This window comes from Microtus pennsylvanicus, chromosome 11, assembly GCF_037038515.1.
Source record: "Microtus pennsylvanicus isolate mMicPen1 chromosome 11, mMicPen1.hap1, whole genome shotgun sequence".
NCBI lineage: Eukaryota > Metazoa > Chordata > Mammalia > Rodentia > Cricetidae > Microtus > Microtus pennsylvanicus.
In genome coordinates this window covers 99,067,825-99,092,675 of record NC_134589.1, presented here as the reverse complement: position 1 = coordinate 99,092,675, position 24,851 = coordinate 99,067,825, and the positions used below count along the sequence as shown (strand labels likewise).

The 24,851-nt window shown below is 50.4% G+C and overlaps 1 protein-coding gene across 1 annotated transcript in view; it reads left to right on the top strand.

Annotated features, from left to right (window-relative positions):
- Positions 1–5,398, top strand: part of Tekt5 (tektin 5) — a 36,556-nt gene extending 31,158 nt beyond the window's left edge. The window contains exons 6-7 of the mRNA XM_075989738.1: positions 1,974–2,128; positions 4,892–5,398. Coding sequence (XP_075845853.1) covers positions 1,974–2,128; positions 4,892–5,345 — 609 coding nt within the window. The 3' untranslated portion in view covers positions 5,346–5,398. The remainder of the gene's footprint in view (positions 1–1,973; positions 2,129–4,891) is intronic.
- The last annotated feature ends 19,453 nt before the right edge of the window (positions 5,399–24,851 follow it).

Genomic DNA, 24,851 nt, shown 5'->3' with positions numbered 1-24,851 from the left:
ACTCTACCCTGCTTGGGACTCCTTGCTGGGACAAACACCTAACTACGACATCCCCACCTGCAGCAAGCAATTAACACAGCCCCTTAGCCCCTTCCTGCTGGGCCCCTTACAGCTTACTCTTGAGACTGTGGGAGCTGCTCCTTCTCCTCCTCCTCCCCCCTCCTCCTCCTCTTCTTAATCTTCTTTTTCTTCTTCTCCTCCTCTTCCTCCTCCTCCCTCCCCTCTCCTCCTCCTTCTCCTCTCCCTCCTTCCCCTCCCCCTCCTCCCCTCCCCCTCCTTCTCCTCCCCCCTTCTTCTCCCTTCTTCTTCTTCTTCTTCTTCTTCTTCTTCTTCTTCTTCTTCTTCTTCTTCTTCTTCTTCTTCTTCTTCTTCTTCTTCTTCTTCTTCTTCTTCTCCTTCTCCTTCTCCTCCTCCTCCTCCTCCTCCCCTCTCCCTCCCCCTCTCCTTCTCCCCCTCCTCCTCTTCCTCCTCTCCCTTCCCCTCTCCTTCACCCCCTCCTCCTCCCCTCTCCCTCCTCCTTCCTCCCCTGGTGTATTTATTATTTGCACGTGCTCGTGGCACGCCTTGCTCATGTGAAGTGCCTTGCTCACTTCTTTGCTGACTTTGTTGTAGCACTAGCTGCTCTCTCTACGTTCCAGGAGGCCCGTTTGGATTAGATATAGATATGTGAGTCTTCATTTAATGTGTCATTACAAATATATGTTGTATTTACATGCTTGGATCAGAGATGGTCTCAAAGCAGGATTGTGCTGTTATCATTCATCACATTTAACAAATGCCTGGCAGAAGTAGCTCGCTCACTAGGAAGGCCACATCAGGACTCTCTCCTGCCCTCCCTGAGGACCCTGATGGCTTCCCCTTCAGCAGGAAAGTCCAGCCACTGGCCAGCCCACATTGCTGCTTACCCTCCAGCCTTTGGGGGGGGTCACAGTCTTCCACAGACTTTTGGAGGCACATAGGCTTCCAGAGCTTGGGCAGGAGTTGCACCTCAGTGGAACTTGTGGGACTTTTATTCTCCCTTTGGATGAAGACAGTCCGGCTGAGTGGCAGGCTAGATAAGAGGCTGTGAGAACAATTTTTGGCAGCAGGAGCACCCACCTGGGCCTGGGCAGATGTGCCCTGGGCATGAATCATCAGTGAGCCGTAGCAGAAGGTTCTGGAAAACCCCAGTGCTCTGGAAAACCCACAGACAGGTCTGATCAAGACATGCAGTTGGGGAGGGGTGGGGGAGCATGTGGAGAAATGAGTAACCATGGGCTCCATTCTAGAATTGAGGAAGGATGGGGGGTGTGGTTATCTTGAAATCAGGCTGTAGTAGGAGGCCACTTGTTTGTTCCCACCTGCACAGTCCATGAAATACTCACACAGAAACTATATTATTTGCAATACGGTTTGACCAATAGCTTAAGCGTATTTCTAGCTTACTCTTGTATCTTAAATTAACCCATTTTTATTAATCTGTGTATTGCCACGTGGCTGTGGCTTACTGGGTAAAGTTCCATCCAGCATCTGTCTCTGGCAGAGCTGCATGGATTCTTCCTGACTCTGCCTACTCTCTCCACTATCTGCTTGGAACTCCTGCCTTGTCCTATTCTGCTAAGCCACTGGCTGAAACAGCTTTATTCATTAACCAATAAAAGCAACACATAGACAGAGGGCATCCCACACCTCCCTTCTTCCCACTGTCATTTCCCCTCCCTCTTTTCCCACAATGACTGGTTCCCTCCAGCAGAGTTTTAAAACCAAAATTTGTCTTGATACTGACCCAGCACCAGCATCCAGTGACCTACAGTAGTGGCAACAACTTCTCAAGGTCATCCCAGTCACAGTCCCTGTTCCTAAGGGGTTCAGGGTTGGGGAAGGAGGACTTTAAAGGCTGGAGGCCCCTGAAGTGCCTTCAGCTCCCTGCCTTCCCCAAGAGGAGGAGGTGAGAGAATTCTGAGGGGTGCGTGACAGTCTCCTGGTCCCCACAGACACTACAGGAGATCTTCCAGGCAGAGAACACCATCATGTTGCTGGAGAGGGCCATCATGGCCAAGGAGTGCCCACTGAAGGTGGCGCAGACCAGGCTGGCGTGCAGGACCCGTCGGCCTAACGTGGAGCTCTGCAGGGACATACCGCAGTTCAAGTGAGTGGAGGTGGGTGGGGCTCCTGGGGTCCAGGAAGAGAAGAGTGGGGTCTCAGAGATGGCACTGTTACTGTTGAAAGCATCAGAGCCTGGACTCTCCCCGGCAGTTCTAACACGCTGGGTTTATCTGCTGTCTAACAGGCCAGTTAGACGGGAGATTTATAAGGTGTGGCCCATTTCCATCCCCCGCCCCAGCCCATCTTCAGGGTCCTGAAATAAGCTTAGGTTTAAACAGAGGAAAGAGGACTGTATAGCAGCCCTAGTCATGGCGAGGTCTCACCCATCATGGAGCCCCTGTCTCTCCGGCTGGATGGTCTGATAAGATTATTAGAGCTGTGTAAAATCTCCTGTGCTCCTTCTCTGTCTGAACTCCTGGGGGGAGGAAACCTCGGTTTCTTGGGAACTATAGCTTCAATCATGTTTTCCAAAGTGAGAGATGCAGCCTCTCCTTGAAATATCTTCAGTCCTGCCTGGACGTCTGCAGTAGGTACTAACCCCGGGTCTGGGAACCAGACCCTGCAGGAATCACATCTCAGATCTCAACTGTGAGCTGGATGGAGGTCTGCTTTCTGGGTTGTACCCTGACAGTCTCTCTCTGAAGCTTCCTCACCCGCCAGCGCTGCCTCTCTCTGCTCAGGAAACCCTCCTGCTTCCTCTGCGAGGCCAAGAAGACATTGGCAGCAGAGACAGACAGCTCTGGCATGTATCTCTAGCATCTGATGGGAGAGGTGCCTGCTTGCAGCCCTGTTCATCTCCAACCCCCCTTTGCAAAGAGCACAAGTCCTTCCTGCGTGGCTAGATCCCACCTTCCTGCTAGCTAAGTGACTTGCTTCCGTGGACAACAGGAGAGGGGCACGAGTCTCCAGAAAGAGGGCTCAGGAGCATCAGGCGGGGGGGGGGGGGGGAGTCAGGCCTCCCTCTGGCTTCTGGTGGCTGCCACACTCTTGGAGCCTATTGTTGGTCTCTTTTTGTTTCCTGCTTGCTTGGTTGCTTACTTTTCTTTTTATGTGGAATGGGGGATTGAACTCAGGACCTTACACATGCTAGGCAAGCACTCTGCCAACGGAACCCCACCCCCTAAATTGAACTTATTTGAAATGAAATGGGCTGAAGATGTTGTCCAATGGGTAGAGCGCTTGCCGAGCATGCATGAGACACTGAGTTTGGTCCCGAGCACCGCAGAAACTATGCACAGAATGCTTAGGAGGCTGAGGCAGGAGGACCATCCTTAGCTACATAGAGTTTGAGGCCAGCCTAGGCTACATGAGGTCTTGTCTTTAAAAGTTTTTAAAGCTTAATTTAAGATGTAGACTATGAATTGAGTGGAGGGCTTATTTTGTTCATTTATTTGTTTTTTTTATTAGCTTCTGAATCAAGAAGTTATGTTTCAGGTGTTCTTCAGCCCATATGGCTCCTGGGCTTGTCACGCATGGAAAACATGACTAACCCAGAGTCCCTATGGCAGCACCGTTATGGAACCTCTCCTCCTCAGCCCCCATGTGCCCATTCATTCTCATCTTTTCCCCCTCTGTAATCTGAACTCCCCCTTCTGGGTCAGTACTTTCGGAGAGCCTGGGGAGACGGGGAGAGACATGAGACAACGTGGGGACTGGCCTCTGACCACCTCCCCCATGTCTCTAGGGGTCTTCAGTTGGCCCATGTCTGTGGGTTGCCGGGAGGGGCTCTCTTCCAGGGCAGTGGCTCCCACTGGTTAGGAGCCATAATTCTCTGAGATGTGAACCTATGATCCAAGAGGAATTAAGGCAGCATGGATGTGTGTTCCAGCTGGAAAAGGGACCTGAGCAGAGGCCACCATGCACCTGGTCTCATATGTAAATGAGGCTAGCCCTTGTGTTTTACTTGCAGAGACCATGTTTTCAAAGTAGCCAATCCGTATTTAAAATATAGCTGACATGGCCAGGCGATGGTGGCACATGCCTTTAATCCTAGCATTTGGGAGGCAGAAGCAGGAGGAAGTAGGCAGATCTCTGAGTTCAAGGACTGCCTGGTCTACAGAGCAAGTTCCAGGATAGCCTGGACAACCCAGAGAAACCCTTTCTTGAAAACCCAAAACAAAAAAAACAATACACTTTCAAAAAAGGACTCATGCCTATAATCTCAACTCTTGGGAGGTGAAGGAAGGAGGAGGAGGTGTTCCAGGTGGTCACCCTTTAGCTGTGTAGAGAATCTGAGGTCAGCCTGGACTATGTGAGACCAGGACAGGAAAGGAAAGGAGAGGGTGGGGGGAGGGGGAAAAAGCAAGGCAAAACAAGTCACATAATAGGTCAGGTATGCTTGAGTGGCTTAGACAGGAGAGCAGCTTGAGCACTGGAGTTGGAGACAATGTCACTATGGCCAGCACAATGACACCGTCTCAGAGACAAAAACAGACTGAACCGTGGCTTCTGTTACACTGAATAGTTTCACAGTGTGGCCATACCACCGTTTGTCTTTCCCTCTTCTGGGCCAAGCGCTGCTGTGGACACTTGGTGTCTTCAGTTCAGGTTGGAGAAGCAAGAGACGGATTACAGGTCCTAGGGGCAAACCTATGGTTAAATTATTGTCAGATTCTGCCCTTTGTCCCATCTGTTGCCTCAGTGCTTTGTCAGCCTGAGTGACCCTCCCAGAGGGGCGCGTCCACCTGCCCTTCCCTCCAGGGCTGAGGACTGCAGTGCTGTGGCCACCTGAGGCACCTTCCCCGCTGCACACGGGGTGGCTGTGCTGAAAGGAATGTCACTGAGGTTTCTCTCCGCCCCACCGCAGGCTCGTGAACGAAGTTTTCACTATAGACGACACCCTACAGACGCTCAGGCTGAGGCTGCGGGAGACACAAGACACGCTACAGCTGCTGGTGATGACCAAGTCCCGGCTGGAGCACGAGCTGGCCATCAAAGCCAATACCTTATGCATCGACAAGGAGAAGTGCATGCGCATGCGCAAGGTCTTCCCCAGCACGCCCCGCCTGGTGGGTTATACCTGCTCTGGGGTCTGCCCAGGCCCTTGCCCCAGCCTCGTCCCTTGTGTCAGCCCCGCCCCCTGCGGCAGGCCCTCTGGCGGAGGCTCCTCACTTTGTGGAGGCCCCGCCCCTTGCGGGGGATCCGCCCCTTGCGGGGGATCCGCCCCTTGCGGGGGATCCGCCCCTTGTGGAAACTCTTCGGGCTGTGCTGGCTCTGCGTCTTGTTCCTGCTCAGGCTCCTGCTTTGCGCAGGTTTGTTAAATGGCATTAACGCTGGAAAAAGGCTGAAAAAGAAAATAAAAGAGTCATTTTCTCCCTTTCCTATCTTCATGAAAATGTGAAGCTACAGAACCGAAGTAAATCAAAACTCTTTGAGCTAGTTCCTAGGGCTGATGGATCGGTGGGAGGTCCTGAGACGGGTTTACTCAAGGGCGGAGCCTGGAGCCCTGGGGCATCCCCAGGGATGCCGGAGGCTTCCTTCCTCCCGCCTCTTCTCTCCTGTGTTCTCTTCTCTGTCCTTCCTCTCCTCACTATTTAAATATTCAGAATATCATCTGGGGATCGATCAGACTTGATGACTTACTTGCCCAGCATGCTTAAGATACCGGGTTCCTTTCCCAGTAGTTTCAGATTATATAGATAAGTGCAACAGTAACAGAATTGGGCAGAGGAGGTGGTTGAGATGATGAGCCCTTGCTGCACAAGCAAAATAGCCAGGACCTACGTTAAAAAGCTAGGTGAGGTGGTACGCATATCTATAGCCAGCCTCTCACAGCTGGAAGGGGGGCAGAAACCGGACTGCTGCCAGGAAGTGCCCTGGCCAGCTAGCCTGGAGTAGGCTGTGCTGTGCAACAAAGACTCAAGACTGGAGAGCTGTCTCAGCAGAGAAGAGCACTTTCTGTTCTTGTAGATGATCCCGGTCCGATTCCCAGCGTCCATGTGGTGGCTCCATCCATAACTCCGAATCCATAACTCCGAATTTCACCCAGTGTACCTAAATTTTCTTTCTTTCTTTCTTTCTTTCTTTCTTTCTTTTTTTCTTTCTGTCTGTCTGTCGTCTTGCTACAGAGTGTTACTGTGTAGACCAGGCTGTTCTTTAACTCAGACTCTCCTACCTGTGCCTCCCAGTGCTGAGATTAAAGGCTTTGTCACCACGTTCAACCTCTGATGACTGGCATCTTAGATGTTATAGAGAGTCTACCAAACTCAGAAGTTAAATCTACACATTTCAGTCTACTAAATTCCAGAGTTTATTAGATCACACTGGTTTCTTCATCCACTTCCTCCTTCTGATCCAGAATCCGATGCACATTCTACTGGGTTAGAATGGATCTCATTTGTCTGTTTGTTTATTTATCTATCTGCTAGTATCCTATCTTCCCTTGTTTTTCCATGATCTTTACACATTTTTTTCTATTTTGTTCATTAAGACAGGGGTCTTGATAAGCGGCCCTTGCTAGACTCAAACTTTGTTGATCTAGTCTCTGCCATCTGAGTGCTAGGAAGTGTGTGTGTGTGTGTGTGTGTGTGTGTGTGTGTGCTCGTGCATGCCTGAGCCCAGCATTTTAGCTTTTTCTTGAAGACCAGAACTGGTGCTGTAACTCTAGGAGGTCTTGGAGAGAGAGAAAAGTAAAGAGCCACGAGGAAAAAGATGAAGTCCATGGTATGGGGACTGAGGTGGTTGAGGGGTATGGGCCCAGGCCCTATTTCTAGAAGCTTTTAAGAATCCATAGCACCCCTTGCTGGCATTTGAAAATGAAGGCTAAATTTATATGCATATATATGCATATTTGACTTCGTAAAAAAGTGGGGAGAGCTGGTTGTGGTGACCCACAATTTTTAATCTCAGAAGGCAGAGGTAGGCAGGTAGGTTTCTGTGAGTTTGAGGTCAGCCTGGTTTACAGAGCAAATTCCAAGCTACCCAGGGCTGGACAGTCCTGCCTCAAGGGCAGAAACGGTTTATATGTCTACCTTCCACCCATATTCTTTGGTACGGATGACACAGAGTTGGGTATTGCTCTTGCCACAGGTCTGCCTTCTTGTCCTGTTTCAAAGGTCTCACTGGCTGACATGCCTTCCCACCATGCATGAAGCCCTGGGCTCCACCCTCCAGCACCGCAGGGAACTGGGTACAGTGGGCCTGGAGAGAAGGCTCAGCAGTTAGAGGAGCATACTGCTCTTGAGCACAGGGCTTCAAGGGTCTGCCACTCCAGGTCCAAGGGAGTGGAGGTCTCCTCTTCTGCCTGAGGGCATGCGGTGTTCCTCAACTCGTGCAAGCAAAAGCGCACACAGAAAAAAACACAAAGTGGCCTGGTGTGGGGAAGCATGATTCAATCCCAGCCCTCAGGAGCAGGGTGATCAGAAGTTCAAAGTCATCACCTCACGTGGCATCTGGCACCAGCTTGGTTTATATGAGCTCTTGTCTTAAAGAGAGGCAGGGAGAAGAAGACATGGGAAAAGCCTGGTGCCTCTGGAAAATTCAAGTCCTGAGGGCTGAGACAGAAAACACTTTAAGGGGCTTGGAGGGACTGCCCGGTAGACAAGAGCACTTGTCTTCCCAGAGGACCTGGGTTTGATTCCCAGCATCCATGTGGTGGTTCACAACCATTTATACTCCTGTTCTAGGGGAGCTGATGTCCTGTTCTGAACTTCATGGGCACCAGGCACACATGTGGTGCACATACATAAACCACATTTGTTTTTAAAGAAGGGGCTCAAATGTAGTACCCTCGGTGTTAGTATCCGGGCATCTGTACTGGCCTGACCTTGGGGTGTACATCCTCAGCTGTAGCCACGAAGAGTACCACCTGTGCACATTCATTGCGTTCCCCTTTAAAAGGACCCTGCTCACCTCCCATCTCTCTCTCTCTCTCTCTCTCTCTCTCTCTCTCTCTCTCTCTCTCCCCCCTCCCCTCCTCTCCCCTCCTCTTTCTCTTCTCTTCTCTTCTCTTCTCTTCCCTCCCCCCTTTTCCCATTCACTTTCCTTCCACCTGGGGGAGAAAAAAAACAAACCTCCACCTGAGCTCTGTTGCATGGCATCTTTCTGTCATGCATCACTTTTTTTCAAATTACAACATTGGTTCCCTGGCCCACTGGGTGGGTCATTACATAAAGGGCGAGTGCCAAGGGCTCTGAGCTGGAGAGACTCAGGACTTGGGTGGAGAACAGGCATGGCTGGCTCTCCAATGGCAACACACTTCCCTGTGTGAGCTGCTCATGGTGTTTTCTGTGCCAGACTCCAAATGTGATTGCTGTATTTTCACAGGCCTTCCCCTTCTGAGGAGCAAAGCAGCTCTGTGTAGCTGCGGAGACCAGTGGCTCTTTTACAAAAGCATATATTTTTTACGCGTGTGTGTTTGCATGCGTGTGCGTGCACATGGGCGCACACGGCACAGCATGTCAGTTTTTTCCTTCTAGCACTATGTCCTGGGACTCTAACTTAGAAGTAGTCAGACTAGGCAGCAAGTGCCATTACCTGCTGAGCCCCCTATCCAGCCCTGGCTCTCCTGGCAGGTGAGTGTCATACACTTCCTGAAGATGTGGGTATTCTTCTACCGATGGCTGAGTCAGAGGAGAGACATCAGTTCTGAAACTCACCATGCAGCCTGCTCTTCTCCAGGGAAGCCTCACCAGACCCAGTGTGAACAAGGCCTCAGCCTTCATGTCTGGTCACCGAGCCAAAGTTCCCTCCTGTGTATCGTACATCAGTTCCTTTACATCATAGTGACTAAAATACCTGAGAAGGTGACTCAAGAGAGGACATATCCATTGTAGCAGGGAAGAGATGGCGGAGTGGCTCTGTCTGGAACGTGTGGAGCACGTCATGGCGGACCTGGGAAGAGGGAGCCAGCCAGATTGGAAGGCCTCATCCTGACTTCTGCCAACCAGGTGTCGCTTCCCACAGTTTTAGAGCCTCCCAAGATATTGCCACCAACTGGGGAATCAAGCATTCAAAACCTGAGCCTGGAGGGGACACTTCAGACTGAAACTATCCCAGCAGTAACAATAATCCACCGCAGCCTGGTGGCTCCATCCAGTGCTGGGGAGCTCTGTGGTTCTCTCTCATCCCAAGTGGAATCAGTCACAAGTCCCATTGGTGTCCCCTTCTTGTCTTTTCTGGACTTGGCCACACTCTCTCTTCCATTGCCCATCTAGACAAACACCCGTTCTCTCTCACTGGGTCGATGGGCATGAAGGGGGAAAAATGAGCCAATCCGACTGTGGCCTGCAGCATGCTAACAAGGTGTGCCTCTGTGGAACTGTGTGCATGCAGGTGTCCTTTTGTCAATGGCCAAAGACAGATTAAGAGGGCCCAAGTCCAGTATTTCACACAGGCATATCAAGAACCTGAAGTCTAAAAGCAAAACAAGTTCCTGGGACAATTAAGCCGTGAGAAGGAAATCAGTGGGCAGAGATTCTGCGGACAGAAGGCGTTTGTGCTCTTCTTAAAGCCCTGGCTCTTGGACCTGCAGAAAGAGCTGATATCGTGGAAGAGAGTCAGTGAGGCTGGTTGTAAAACAGAAAAAAAAATGAGGGCTGGCAAAATGGTTAAGCTAGCAGAGGTGCTTGATGCCAAGCCTGCTGACCAGAGTTCAATTCCTGGACCCACCTGGTAGCAGTTGCCTTCTGAGCACCACACGTGTGCTCTGTCATAGACACACGCACACAAGCACATAGATAAATGTGATTAAGAAACAAAACTACAGAACTTAAAGTACAGAAATAGCACCAATAGTCACAATAAACAGATGAGCGAGATAAGAGTTCAGCCTAGATTCACCTGTCCAGAGTATAAACCGCAGACTTCAGCTTCCCAAATAAAAGAAGGCTATTGTTTGCCAGGCCAGTGGCAGGGTTGTAGTTAGAGTTTGTTACACAGTTACAACCTTTGCAAGCCAGTGGGCCGGGCTTTAGTTACAGTTTGTTACACAGTTACAACCTGTACTTACACAGGCTCTGTGAAGGAGCAGGTAGCACAGGCCTGTCTACCCGCTGACGTGAGAAAGTGGTTCTCCTTCCCCCCACCCCCACCAGGCGTTAGTCAGGAGCAGTGCTAACATCCAGACTATGAGGAGGATGCCAAGGGCTGGACTCGGCCAGGTAACCCCACACTCACCCCCTTTACAGTTGAGAAAACAGGCATAGGGAGGTGAGGCTATTTGCCCACTGCAACAGTGAGGATGATGGCCCTTGGCTCCCCTTGGTACTCCACATATCCACCCCGCTTCCAGCTTAGAGTAAAGTGTCTGCGTTGTTTAGCCTGGCCCAGAAATGTCAGTGAGTCACCATCACACAAAGTCTCAGCTGTTCGCTCCTGTGGGTCCAAAAGTGCTCTAGACAAGTGCCCCCCTCATGCAGGCTGGGTGGAGGGTTCAGAACACAATTGAAATTCCTAAGACTGCTGCAGACTCCGGTTCCTCCCCTGAAGACATACAGAACATTCCTAGTCTGATATGGGAGGGGGCTGGGTTTCCAGTCTCTGGTTGCACCTTCTTGATACCATGTGACCTCAGACGTGCCCAGGGATGGAATTCTCTGTGTCCCTGAGATATGGCCAACTCTCCCTCCTCCCCACCCAGTAGTACTACTTGGCATTCTTGGCACTCCTCTGAGGGCAAGCTTGTGGTGTGGGCACCCAGGACAGCTGAGATGGGCATGCAAGGAGCTGCTGGCCCCACCCCTTCAGCACCATACAGCTGGTGGGGTTGCAGCTGGTGGCATGTATGTTTTCATAGGGTGTCACATACGTCCTTGCTGGGCTTGGGTTTGGTGACGTCTAATGACGGAGACCCCATTAGCTGAGAATACAGGTGAGAGAAAATTACTGTCTTGGGTGATGGTCCTTTTCCACATTTGGGGTTGTCCTTGCCTACCATGGAGGAGCAGACCTGGTACAACTAGGTAGGGAGGTTAGTTCACACAATGAACCTTGCTGTCCACAGGGTCAGGTTCACCCGCCTCATTTTTAAATGTTAGTTTTATTTACTAATGGGGAGAGCTCAGGTTCATGGCCTCCTTGTGGAGGTCAGAGGACAGCGCTGTGGAGCGTCTCTCCTCCATCTTTACACAGGCTCTGGGAACTGAACTCAGATCACTGTTTCTGTAGCAGACACTCCAACTTGGTGGCCCAAACCTCATGTGCTCTTCTCTGGGGAGGTGGAGGCAGCTGCCTCCCAGGTCATATTTGGGTGATGAGTGTGGTTTGCTGCTAGCTAGTGGTGAGGCTCACATGATGTTGTAGGTGTGACTCAACAATGCACTTTTTTGTTTGTTTTTTGTTTTTCAAGACAGGGTTTCACTGTGTAGCCCTGGCTATGCAGGAACTCAGTCTGTAGATCAGGCTGGCCTCGAACTCACAGAGATCTGCCTGCCTCTGTCTCACAAGTGCTGAACAACACACTTTTAAATGGTTCATTTGTGGTTGGCGAAATAGATCAGCAGGTAAAGGTGCTTGCTGAGAAAGCCTGGTGACCTGAATTTAATTTCTGGGTCCTACATAAAGGTTTAAAGAGAGGACCTAACCCATAATCTTCTGAACACCAAAATGTTTCATTCTCTCTCTCTCTCTCTCTCTCTCTCTCTCTCTCTCTCTCTCTCTCTCTCTCTCTCTCTCTCTCACACACACACACACACACACACACACAAATATACCACCTTAAAAAAAGAATGATATCAGTAGCTAGGTCTCAGGCCCTCCTCACTATACACAAGTGAAATACACCTGTGCCCTCTTCCTCTGGCCCCTGCACCACACACACCCTGACATGTCCTAGAGTAGGACTTGAGCACTTGCCAGCACCATGCCAACCAAACCCAGCCCCATGGGTACTGGGCATGGATCCCTGTGTCGCCTCTTACTGCACTCAGGAGGAGGAAGCTGCAGGGTGTGTGAGGTGGTGGGGATGGGGATCTTGGCTGAGCCATGTAATTGGATGGGTAGAGGGCCTGTGACTCTTAGGCTCTCAGAACCCGTGCTTTCTCTGCCAGCGTCTGGGCAAACAAAGCCTGAGTGAGAGGGGGTGGGCAGAGGGCACGTGAGGTTCAGATTCTGCCTGCTAGCAGATGCGTCTTGGTCATGGCATCTGATAACAGGTTCCCACTGACGACCAGGAGCTATGAGATACACAGCAGGTAGAAGCCATAGGCATGGTAGAGCTTCCCAGCAGACGAAGTTGGGCAGATGCGAGCCTGTCTGGGAATTACCCTCCCAAGTGTCTGGGCTCAGAGCTGGAGTGGGGAGTTGGGAGAGAGACTTGAGTCTGCCCAACCTGGTCAGGAGCCTGAGGTTCAAAGCTGGTCTGTGCTCAACGTAAGACCCGTTCACATGGCAATCACAGAGATTTCTTGTGCGGCAGGCTTTAGTTCCGAAGGCTCCTCCGACTCCAGTGTTTGGGCGCTACCTTGCCCGTACCCTCTCCTCATGCTCTTCTCTCCAGGCCTAGCACTGGTCCTGCCCACAGCTGCCTGGTAGCTCCCGGTCAGGCACTCCAGTACCATGTTACCCGTTCTAACTCTGGAGTCTCCTCCACGTCCTTTCCTTCCCAGTGTGCACCCTAGTATAATTCCTTATGGCCATTTTTTTTTTTGCAACTGCCTTGACAATAGAATCATGTGAAATACTTGAAATACATATATGACCTGCCTCGGCTGCATAGTGAGCTTGAGGCCAACTTGGCCAGACTTAAACACAGACAAAGTTCCTGAGCTTTCCCCATCTGTAGAGTCGGAAACTCCAGGACAGAGGCCAGACTGAGTTCATCTGCCCTCTAAACGCCTTGAAGCCGGACCATCTTTTTCTTCATTTTGCAACCTCACCTCCTATACAACTTGTGGTACACAGTGCGGATCTGCAGGGGGAAAGGAGACAGGTCTCACCCCGCAGCCCACAACCTAGGCTGTCCTTCATGCTCTTTGTAGCTCAGGCAAAACTTGAACTCACTATATAGCCCAGGATAGCCTTGGACTTGGAGCAATCCTCCTGCCTCAAGTTCCACATGCTGGCATTACAGCCATGTACTCCAGCCAGGTAGTCAAGGACTTTCTTGTTCGATGAAGGATGTCCAGGGTGAATGGCACGTGCTAGGTGATTTAACAGTAGTTCTGGGTGGGTTAATTACCTTGCCCACAGGAGACAAGCATCCCACAAGAATGCTGGATGGAGAGAACTGAAGCTGGGAGAGGTACCATAACATTAATAAAACCCAACCTGAGGCTGGAGGCAATGGTCCTTAGGTGGTGGGCACTGTATTAAAGCCAAATGGGCCTCATCTTCTGGAAAAACAAATATCCCCCAATTCTGTGGAGGGTAGGAGACTACTTACGGTCAGAGGAACCAACCTCACAGAGGCCAGAGTGAATACCCTCCTCGTCCCCCCTCTGTTCACTATGGAGATTCCATCATCCTAGGTACCACTGGAAGCCTGTATACATTAGTGCAGCAAACAGTAGCCCTGAGCACTTCCCTCCTGTACAACCCTCCGCCTGCACCCCTGCCCTCCCCCAGCTGCTCCAGGTGTGTGCAACAGGGTGCTCTGGCTCTTTCCAGTATGGTTTGCTAAGAGCTCCACAGAGGCACTTCCCCACCCCAGACTTCTGCAAACACTGTAAATGCCCTGGAAGTCAGGAGTGGGGCGGCAGAGACTCCTCTGCTGTTCTATAGAGGGCACAAGCAAGGGGAGGGGGCAACATAGGGAATGCAGGCCTCTAACCTAGCTCTCCTCTCCCCTGACACCCTTCCCCCAGACTTGGCACCGACAAGAGTGCTGCTTGCCTCTTTGGATATTGGCTGCAAGCCTGCCTGCTCGCTTTCCTGGAGTTTACTATGCAGGGGTCAGGAATGGATAGAGAGAGAGAGAGAAAGACCAAGGGTTCTTGGTGCTCTGCCTGCCTGAATGGATACTGTCTTTGTCATCGAAAGCCACCCAGCCTACACTCAGACACTTGGAGCCACCAGGGTTCCTCATCCTGGGGTGTAGGGGGGTAGGTTTACAGGGAAGGCTAGGGTGGGAGGATGGGGTGATGGCCCTGTGGCCCTTGCCCCATCACCACAGGGTTACTGTCAGGCTCCACCCCCAGGGGACAGAAAGGACTGTTTTCTGCTGGGTGGGCTGCCCTGGACACTGATGATTTGTTTGACACCCACGGGCCTGGGCTGCTGAGCACCCCGAGGCTACTCCCTTACGCAAATGCCTATGCCCGGCACCTCCCCGCACATCCCTGTGGCCACTGTACGCATGCCCCCAAGGTCATGTGTCCCTGGGTAGTGACCTTTAGGGGCGGGTGGGGAGAGACCAGCAAGAGCTAGAACTCCTGGACTTTGCCAGGCCTGGTAAACAGAGTGCCTTCGAGGTAAGGAAGGCTGAGGCTCTGCCAGACCCACCCCCTAGAAGCAGGGTGCTGGCCAAGTGGGTGACTTGAGGTGGCAAGGGGGTGAGGGTATGGGCAGGCCCAAACGTATCCTCCGAGAGTGCAGAAGTTCTCAGTCCATTCTGCTCCTGAGAGGTTCTGGAAAATCTGCTCCAAGACCAAGAGAAAGCAGGTATGGGCAGCAGTCAGCAGGTGGGGTTCTTCTGCTGCTCTGTTTGGCGCAACCGGGTGCTGCCTACACACCAGCACACCACACTGGTGCTGATACTGTTTACTCATTGTGGCCATTCTTTCCCCAATGCTTAGGGTTATGGGAGCTGGGACTGCTCTCAGCCATGTTGTCCAAACATGCTGGATTACAGGTGTGAACCGCCATGCTGGATTACAGGTGTGAACCGCCATGCTGGATAACAGGTGTGAACCGCCATGCTGGATTACAGGTGTGAACCGCCATGCTGGATTACAGGTATGAACCACCATGCTGGATTACAGGTGTGAACCACCATGCTGGATTACAGGTGTGAACCGCCATGCTGGATTACAGGTATGAACCGCCATGCTGGATTACAGGTGTGAACCGCCATGCTGGATTACAGGTGTGAACTGCCATGCTGGATTACAGGTGTGAACCACCATGCTGGATTACAGGTATGAACCACCATGCTGGATTACAGGTGTGAACCGCCATGCTGGATTACAGGTGTGAACCGCCATGCTGGATTACAGGTGTGAACCGCCATGCTGGATTACAGGTGTGAACCGCCATGCTGGATTACAGGTGTGAACCGCCATGCTGGATTACAGGTGTGAACCGCCATGCTGGATTACAGGTGTGAACCACCATGCTGGTTATGGTATTCTGGGCATAAGATAGAGTCTTGTGCCTGATAGGCAAGAGTCCTACCAACTGTGTTACATTCCCAGCCCTTGTTTTTTACTACTTTGAGACAGGGTCTCACTGTACAGTCCAATCTAGCTTTGAACTCATGGTAATTCTGTTGCCCCAGCCTCTTGAGAGCTCAGATTGCATGAGTGGCCCACCATGCTTGGCTTAGTCCAACTTTATATGGTGTTTTTATTTACTGTGTATGGGGGATCTTCCTGGAGTCGGATGGAGATGAGGCGCACTACAGAAACTGTTGAGGTTCTGACATTGTCCACTGCTTCCCCCCTAATTCATTGTCCACTTTCCAGGAGGACTCACAGTGCCCACCTAGTAGTATGACAGGCTGAGGGCAGAAATCTGCTCTCCAAGGCCAGGTTTCTGAGAAATGCTGTTGGCCTGAGCTTCAAACCCTCTGCATCATCAGGATGCCCTACTGGCCCAGGGCTTGGCCTTGGGTCTTTGATGGGAGTCCAGTATAGTGTTCTGGAGACCCTCCTGGCAGGAGCACCGCAAGACACCCTCCACACAGGGAGTCGCTGTCTGCTGTCCCCTCACTGTTGACGCACTTCCCTTCTCCCACCCTCTTGAATTCTGTCCCCTTTGGTAGAACAAAGCAACCTGGGCAAGAGTCCCCAGGCCCCAAAGCAGGGCAGCACAGGGCAGCACTCCCAAGTCTGCAGGGCTGCTTTCAGATAAGTACAGCACTAGGTAGTCTTTGAAAAAGTGCAGTAGAGCACACGCAGGGGAGCTAACTGAAGTCCTCATATTTGCCGACTGAGGTTTCACTTCAGGCACAGGATGGGCAGGAGGGCGCCATGCAGAGGGAGTAGCAGGTGAGGGTTAGGTGGCTGGAGATGAGACTGTTTCTCTTGAAGGCAGCTCTGGGCACTGTCTTGGCAGAGGCGCTCAGGAAGGTCAGGAGAGCCTCCTTTCATCCAATGGAGTGAGAGAATGGTGACCAAGAAAAGCCCTGAGATTTACTGTGAGGAGAGCTGACCTATGGAGGTGGGCCATTGGAGGGCTAGTGTCCCGCCAGCTTGCTGTCAGTCTCTGCCATACCTCCAACTTACCCGGGGCCCTCTCTTCCCCTTTCTTGGGAAGCCTGCCCCTCCCCCCATCTATTGTTCAGTAGAGACCCTGAACCCTTTGACCTTAGGACTCTTAGCTTGGAACAATTGCTGGGGCAAACGTGGGTCTGGAACTCATGTGATGTGGAGCTGAGTTGGGAAGGCTGCATCCGGGCCGCACCAAGAGCAGAATGCTGTGACTGCATGAGGGTTGTGGACCCGGCAGAGCAGTGCAGGACCCGGCAGAGCAGTGCAAGACCAGACCTGACTGAGCCTGCAGAGGGAGGGGAGACCTGGAGTACAGAAAGAGGGGCACAAGGGACCCAAAGGGACTGCACTGAAGGCATCTTATGTGTGTTATATTTATGCTGGCCTGCCCTGCCACCTGGGTACTCTGTCCCTTTAAGAGACAAGCTCTGCTCACTCCCAATCTTAAAGCACCTCCTCTCTTCCTTTCTCTCTGTCCATTCTTCTTATGAACAGGCAAAATCTGCCCCCCCCATATCTCCTATCCTCCTACACCCTCCCACACCTGTTAAATAAACTCTCCATACCCAACCAGGCTCTCTGTCTGATCAATCTGTCTGCCTCCCACACACCATAGTCTCCCACCCACCGTGGGACCTGCCAGGGTCATTTGCGCTGCCATAAATCATAACAGTTTAGAAGATTCCACTTCAATTACTCTTCACTTTGTCTGTCTCTGGGTCAGCTAGGCTGACTGGCTAGTGATCCCCAGGAATCCCCCTGTCTCCACCTACCACTGCTGCAATTATAGGTGTATGTAGTCATGTGCATTTTTAAAGTAGGTGCTGGTGATCTGAACTCAGGCCCCTGGAGCTGGAGGCTGCTTGTTCATTTCCCAGCCACCCAGACTCTCAGAATAACCACACAGAAACTGTATTATTTAAAACACCGCTTGGCCAATCACTTAAGTATATTGCTAGCTAGCTCTTATATCTTTGGTTAACCCATTTCTATTAATCTGTGTGTGGTCATGTGGCTGTGGCTTACCGGCAAGGTTCCAGTGCATTTGTCTGCCTATCTGCGGTGATGGCTGCATGACTTCTTCCTAACCTTGCCTACTCTCTCCTCCTCTATCTGTTTGGAACTCCCACCTTTCCCTAGTCTGCTAAGCCACCGGCTGAAACAGGTTTATTCATTAACCAATAAAAGCAACACATAGAAGGTCTTCCCACACCAGGCCCCATGTTTGTTTGGCAAACACTCTACCAGCTAAATTGTCTCTTTAGTTCTCAACTCAGTCTTCATAGCAGCCCTTTGAGGTCGGAATTACTACTTCTCTTTTACAGATGAGGAAATAAGGCTCCAAATGTCTGAGTCACGTGCCCGAGTCACGGTCCAACTCCTCAGAAGCCACGGGAGCGTGTCAAGGAGGAGCAAAGGGAACCTCCCTGAATTTGGAGGTAGTCACTCCATCAGGTCTGAGTCAGTCACCTCATAAGGATGTGAGGTCTGGGTTTGGAGCAATGTTTAGAATGCCCATGGCTCTGCCAGAGGCCTGGGGTTTTATTTCCGGCACCCACTTTCAACAGCTCACAACCATTTATAACTCTAGTTCCAGGAGATCTGATGCCTTCTGACCTCTCTGGTAACGTGAACTCACATGCACAGTCACACATATGCAAATTAAGATAGTCATATATACGTATTATATATTATATAAATTAATATAGTATACCAGCACCTCCAGGCTCTTTACATAAAGCTTAAAGTTAAAGATTTTTGTCTTAGTTAAGGTTTCTATTGCTATGAAGAGACCCCATGACCACAGCAAATTTTATGAAGGAAAACATTTAATTGGGGCTGGCTTACAGTTCAGAGGTTTAGTACATTGTCATCACGGTACAACACAGTGGCATGCAGGCAGACATGGTGCTGGAGAAGTAGCTACATCTTGATCCTCAGGCAACAGGAAGTGGTCTAGGACCCTGGGCATGGCTTGAGCATATATGAGACCTGGGAGCCCACCCTCACAGTGACACATTTCCTCCAATAGGGCCACACTTCCTAAGAGTGCCACTCCCTTTGGGGGCCATTTTCTTTCAAACCACCACAGAAGCCTGATGTGTAACTTGAGAGATTTGTCATATAAACCTGGCTTTGGGGTTCCGTCTTGCAAACTCAAGAACTGATGCTTGGGTCCACATCCTCATGTCCCAGTAAGGCAGCACTCATCCAGGGAACAGCAGATGTCTCGTCAATGACTGTCTCATCCATCTCCTGCTGGCTACACACCACCTTGGTCTCACACTCATGGAGTGTACTTGCTCTGTAGACACAGACATAGAAAACAGGTTAGGTAGGTCATTGAGATGGCTGGCCGGGTAAAGGCAACTGCTCACAAGCCTGATGGCCTGAGTTGCCCACACGGTGGAAGGACGGAACCAACCCCACAGGCTGTCCTCTGACCTCCATGGTCTGACACAGCATACGCACACACACTAGATGAATAAATGAATGAACAAATGTTAAAGAAAAGAAGGGGAGAATATGATGAGAAAGCCCTGTAGAAATGGATCCTAACAGATTTTTTTAAAACCTACATGGAGACTTTGAGACCTAGGAAGAAGGAGCCAGCAATGATCACATGATAAACTGCGTGCAGAAAATCTATATATTTTTGTGTGTGGATTGTCATTGTGTCTGACTATCATTTGGTGACCTAGTTAATATGCAGCTTTTTACACCTTTCTTCAGAAAGTCCAGAGCAGAATCTTCCCTGAGGGTCAGGATTCTGAGCCCCCTCCTTCCTAGGATTCTTTCCACACTGTGTAGTCTCCTCTTGAACCACATTTGGGGAATATGACTTTTGTCCCTGGACACTCAGAATAACTGTGGTGCCCTAACAGGTGATGCTAGACTGAGAGCCCAGGGCACAGACCTTGTCCATGATCCTGTTGACAACACCCAAATCTGTCCAAAATGCACCAATTTAAGAATCTTCCAGCTGGGCCTGATGGTTCATACCTGTAATCCCAGCATTCAGGAAGTTGAGGCAGGATTGCCCATGAACTGCTGGCTAGCCTGAGTTCACAATGAGGTCCTGCCTCTTTCTGGAGGATTCACCAAGGCTCACAATCTGGCTTTCTGTCCTAGGAGCTGTAAGGACAACTGCTCAGCCTCTCCCTGTAGGCGATGGTGCCAGGCGGGAGTGAAACCTGTTTCCCTGCTTATAACACAGGTTTGAATGAACTGTCTTGGGCTGGGCTTGGTGTCAGAGGAGGGACATTTACCTTCGCTGCAGCTCAGCGCAGCCCTCTGTCACTCCCACACAAAACGGAGGGTTGGTTTGTGATGCTGTACAGAATCGCATGGAGGCTGGCTGTGGCTGAGTGGATTCATAGGCAGCAGAGGAAAGGAACTGGCTTGTCTATCACTGGACAAAATACACTGAATTTGCGAAGAGGAATCTCAAACACTGAGGGTGGTGGAGTAGGACTCACACGGGCTGTGTTACTCTCCTGTGATCACTATGGGTCACCAGGTAAAGCCACCCGATGAAGAGCTGGCTCTGGGTGTGGGATTAGAACCCTCACCACAGAAGAGAACTGAGGGCTCATTGTGGGACATAATCTTCCTGTGTAGCCCAGGCTAGCCTCAGACTTCAAACCCTCCTACGCGACAAGATTGCAGTTGTGTGCGGCCATGCTTAAGCAGAAGTGAAGATCTCACAGGGTTGCCTCCTCTTAAGCTCCCTCTGTCCCAGTCACTCTTGTGGCCCACTGTAAATTCCACATGTAGATAGAATTTCTTCACTTTTTTGTATTTTATTTTAAATTGTGTTTGTGTGTGTGTACACACAAGTGTGCCCATACATGTTCATATATGTGCATGAGTACAGTTGCCCTTGGAGTCCAGAAAAGGATGTCGGCTCCCCTGGAGGTGGAGTTACAGCAGCTTAGAGTCCCTGAGGTGGGTTCTGGGAACCACTCAAGCCTTCTGCAAGAGTGGTGAGCACTCACAACCTCCGAGCCATCTCTCCAGGCCCAATTTTTCACATTAAGAGCGGGGACCTGTTGCTATGAGACCAGATGTGGCAGTTTGAGAAAAATCAGGCCACAGCCCTCTGCAGCCTGTCCTTAGAATGACAAAGGGACAGACACATGCTAGAATATTTAGGCTGCAGGGAAATGCAAGCCCAGTTCTTCTCCCTTGCGAAGGCACACGTTTATAGTCCTACCTAGAACTTGCCGCTGTGCACCCCGGCACACGGGCTAAGCCGGGTTTTTCACCATCTTTTGAAAACATGTCAGAAAAACCCACTGCTCGTGGGACTTGAAGGCCCTTTGCTTTATTCTCCTCCATCTGCATCTATGCACGGCAGCCTCCTCTCTTAATGCAGCTCCTCTTTGGATTTTGGTTTTGGTTTTTGGAGACAGGGTTTCTCTGTGTAGCTTTGGTGCCTGTCCTGGAACTCACTACTATTCACCAAGCTGGCCTCAAACTCACGGAGATCAGCCTGCCTCTACCTCCCAAGTGCTAGGATTAAAGGCATGCGCCACCACCACCCAGCTCCTCTTTGGGTTTTAAAGAGAAGGCTTTCTCATTCTCCCTTCCAACCCCATTATGCCACCTTGGATATGATGCTAATGTACCCCACTGGTCTCCCCCACCACCCCACGTGAGGCTTTCTCTCCTAACAACCATTTTTATCATTTTGAAGGGTATTTTTTTTGTGTCAGGTCCTTTTGGGGCCTTTATTTATTACTTCTAACACATAGGGTTCACATGCTCAAATCACAGTATGTCTTCACAAAGCCCCGAGAGCAGCCTGGGGACATGGGTTTGGTACTCATCACCAAACAAAACTGGGTGTGTTGGTGCATGACCTATAATCCCAGAACTCATAAGGTAGAGGGAGGAGGATAAGGTCATCCTCAGCTATACAGGGAGTCTAGCCTAGGCTACATAAGACTCTATCTCAAAACAAACAAACAAACAAAAATACTGAGGGGCCTATCTGATGGATGAGAAAAAAGAGGTCTTTTGGGGTAGCTGTTGGGTTTTTAATTTAGACTCTTTGATGTCCTAATGAGTTTTATTTCAGAAGATTCTGGTCTTTTGACACGCAACCTTGGCCAAACAACTGGGTATGTCCCAGTTAGTTTGGGAAGCCTTTGGCCCTGAGGAAGAAGGCCTGGCTGTCCAATACAGGCTGCTCAGCCACACACAGATACTGGGTATCATTTGGAGCTGACTTGTACTCCGAGTGTTAAACTAATACCAGGCTTTCAAGTGTTATTGTCAGTTAAAAAGGAAAATATTTCTGTACTTTTTACATACTATAATGATAACAGTTAGGATATAATGAGTTAAAGAAAACACACTGAAATTAATTTCACATCTTAGTATATAGCCCAGGTTGTCCTTGAACTTGCCGTATGTCCCAGACTGGCCCTGAACCCTTGATCTTCCTTCCTTAGGCTCCCGAGAGCAGGAATTGAAGATATCTTACCTATTTGCCTATTTCCTGGGTCTACTAGAAAATATAAAATGACATTCATGACAGATACTTTCTTCCTGTTGATATCAATTGCACTCTTGCCCCACAGACCTCTGGGTGGGACAATTTCCTACCTGTAATCCTGACTGCCTCGAAGTTACATACAGCATGGAAGGAAGGGCCCGGTGACTCTGTAACAGAGTTCAGGTTAGAAAGACAACTTCACTGGCTTTGGCCATCACTTAACAAGGAACAGGGGTTGGGCTATGAGCCCGTGGCAGAGTGCTTGCTGAGTTTGGGAAAGGCAAGAACAATATAAGAACAAACAAAAGACAGGCTTCAGCCCCTCTAACAAGTTCCTACAATCTAAGCGACCTTTAGCGCTGCTGTTCAACTCAGTGCTGGCACTGTAGAAAAGTCTCTGTTCTTGTCTCTTCACAAGGAAAAATTCAGTTGAGAGCTGCAGACCGTCTAAGGAGAGAGCCTGGAGTGGGCTGCGGTCAGCAGCACAGTGGGCTCTGTGTGGTGAGCCTGAGGATAAGAAAGGTTTATGAATATTTATTAGGTGGGCGGCATATTCATGAGGTAAAGCGACTCCCCTCTCAAATCAGGTGGACTGGATCGCCCTTTTAGAGTATTTCTTCCCATGATCCTCCAGGAAAGCTCACAGGAGGTCAAACCCACAATGATACCAGGGTCATGAGGACGAGGACTGTTCACTAGAGCACTCGTGTGGGCCAGTGTCCGGGGACAGCTGTCTGCAGCCACAAAGGGGCATTCTGACCGCTGGCAGACACAGCTAACAAGGTGCAGCTGTGGTTCTCTTGGTTAACTCGTACCCAGCTCCTCTCTGAGAATTTGTTTGTTTTGAGACATGGATTCTCTGTGTAACAGCTCTGGCTGTCCTAGAACTCACTCTGTAGACCATGCTGGCCTTGAATTTAGAAATCAATGCCTCTGCCTCCTGAGTCCTGGAATAAGAGGTGTGGGCCACCAAGCCTGGTCTACTTGAGATTTCTTGTCCATGAACTGATCTCATTGCTGTCTGATAGACAGCACAATACACACAGAGAGATGTATGTAGGTGTATTTACATATTGTGTATTGTGTGTGGTGTATCAGTTGTGTGCATGTCTGCTCATATAGATAGATGTGTCTGCTCATACATGATTCTGTGAAGGCCATATTTGAACATGGCATGTCTTTTTTTTTTTTTTATCAAACTTCACCTTTAAAAAAGAATTTATGCTTATGAGTGTCTGTTGTATCATGTTGTTTTAGTCCTTTTTCTATTGGCGCAAAGAGAAACCATAACCAAGGCGACTTATAGAAGAAAACATTTCATTGGGGCCGGCTCACAGTTTCACAGTTAGTCCATTATCATCATGGCAGGGAGCATGGTGGCAGGCAGGCAGGAAGGCAGGGTGTTGGAGAAGTAGCTGAGTGCTACATCTTGATCTGTGGGCAGCAATCAGAGACAGAAAGAGACAGAGGCTGCTGTGGACTTTTGAACCTCAAAACCCTCCCCCAGTGACACACCTTCTCGAACAAGGCCACACCTCCTGATCTTTCCCAAACAGCTCCACTAGCTGGGACCAAGGACTCGAACATACGAGCCTATGGGAGCCATTCTCATTCAAACCAGCGAATATGTGTACCATGTGCATGCCTGGAGTCCAGGGAGGCCAGAAGAGATGTTGGATCTCCTAAAACTGGAGTTACAGATGGTTATTAGCCACTAAGTGGGATGCTGGGAACTGAATTCAGGTTCTCTGTAAGAACAGCAAGTGATTTTAACCACTGAGCCATGTATTCAGCGCCCCCCCCCCATCTTGTTTTACTTATTTTATTTTTTAAACAGGCTCCCGCTGAACCTGGAGCTCGCTGATCAGCGTGAAGTCTGGGGCTCGGGTCTCCACCTCTCAGCACTGAGATTACAGCATGTACCACCACACACACCACTTTTTACATGGTGCTGGGGTCCAAACTCAGGTCCTTGTGTGCAGTGAGAGCAAACGCTACACACTGAGCTATCTCCCAAAGGTGCTACTGTTTCTTACATTGAAGCAAGCGTACAGGAACACACCCCCGCCCCCTGCACTCACACACTACACTGAATTCGGGGTGCGAGAACAAGGACACACATGGGGGATGACTAGATTCTTTGGGGAGGCTTAGCAAGCACACTACTGTCCCTGCAGACACGTGAGCTCGGCCGGCACTGTTCCCAAAGACCCAGCTGCCTCTGCTACCACTTTCACCAGAGGACAAGCTGATACAAAGCAGTGGGGCTGAGAAACTGAGTTCTGAATTCTTCTACATTAGCAAGGACAAGGTCACATCACAGTCTCCCAGGGAGATCTTCAGAGACAGAAGGACACTTCCAACAGGAGTGGCTACAGAGAAGGGACATGCTCCTGACTTTCCTGTCTACACATGGGGAAACAGACGCACAGAAAGGTTGAGTAACTCCACCAAAGGCAGTACAGCCTAAAATAGAGGGAGGATTGAAACACATCACGTTCACACTAAGCTGAGAAGTCAAGAGGGAGGAGGGAGAGATACTGGAAGAAGGGAAGGGCCCTTGGAGATTGAGGCGCTGGCGAGGAGGGAGGGGCTGGGGAACCTGCCAGGGAGGTTGCAGGCCCTAGCACCCCCTGTTTCTGCTGGCCAACCAGATATGCCAAGGACTTACGAAGGACACAGGGCTCACCCAGAGGAATAGATCACGTGTGGTCCTCCCAGACCCTGTCAGCAGAGCTCTGGATCTGAGTGTCCTCACAGCCAGCTGACATTGACTCTAAGCAGAGACATTCCAAACCCTGGAGGAATGTAGCAACGCGAGCCTGAGATGCAGCTAGGGAGTGGATGGTGTCAGGAGTCTAGCCAAGGCTGGGATACACGTCCTCAGCAAGTATTTTCAGTTCCTACTGTGTGCAGGACTTGGGGCTGAGGCATTCCTGAACTCTAGGCCTGAAGCC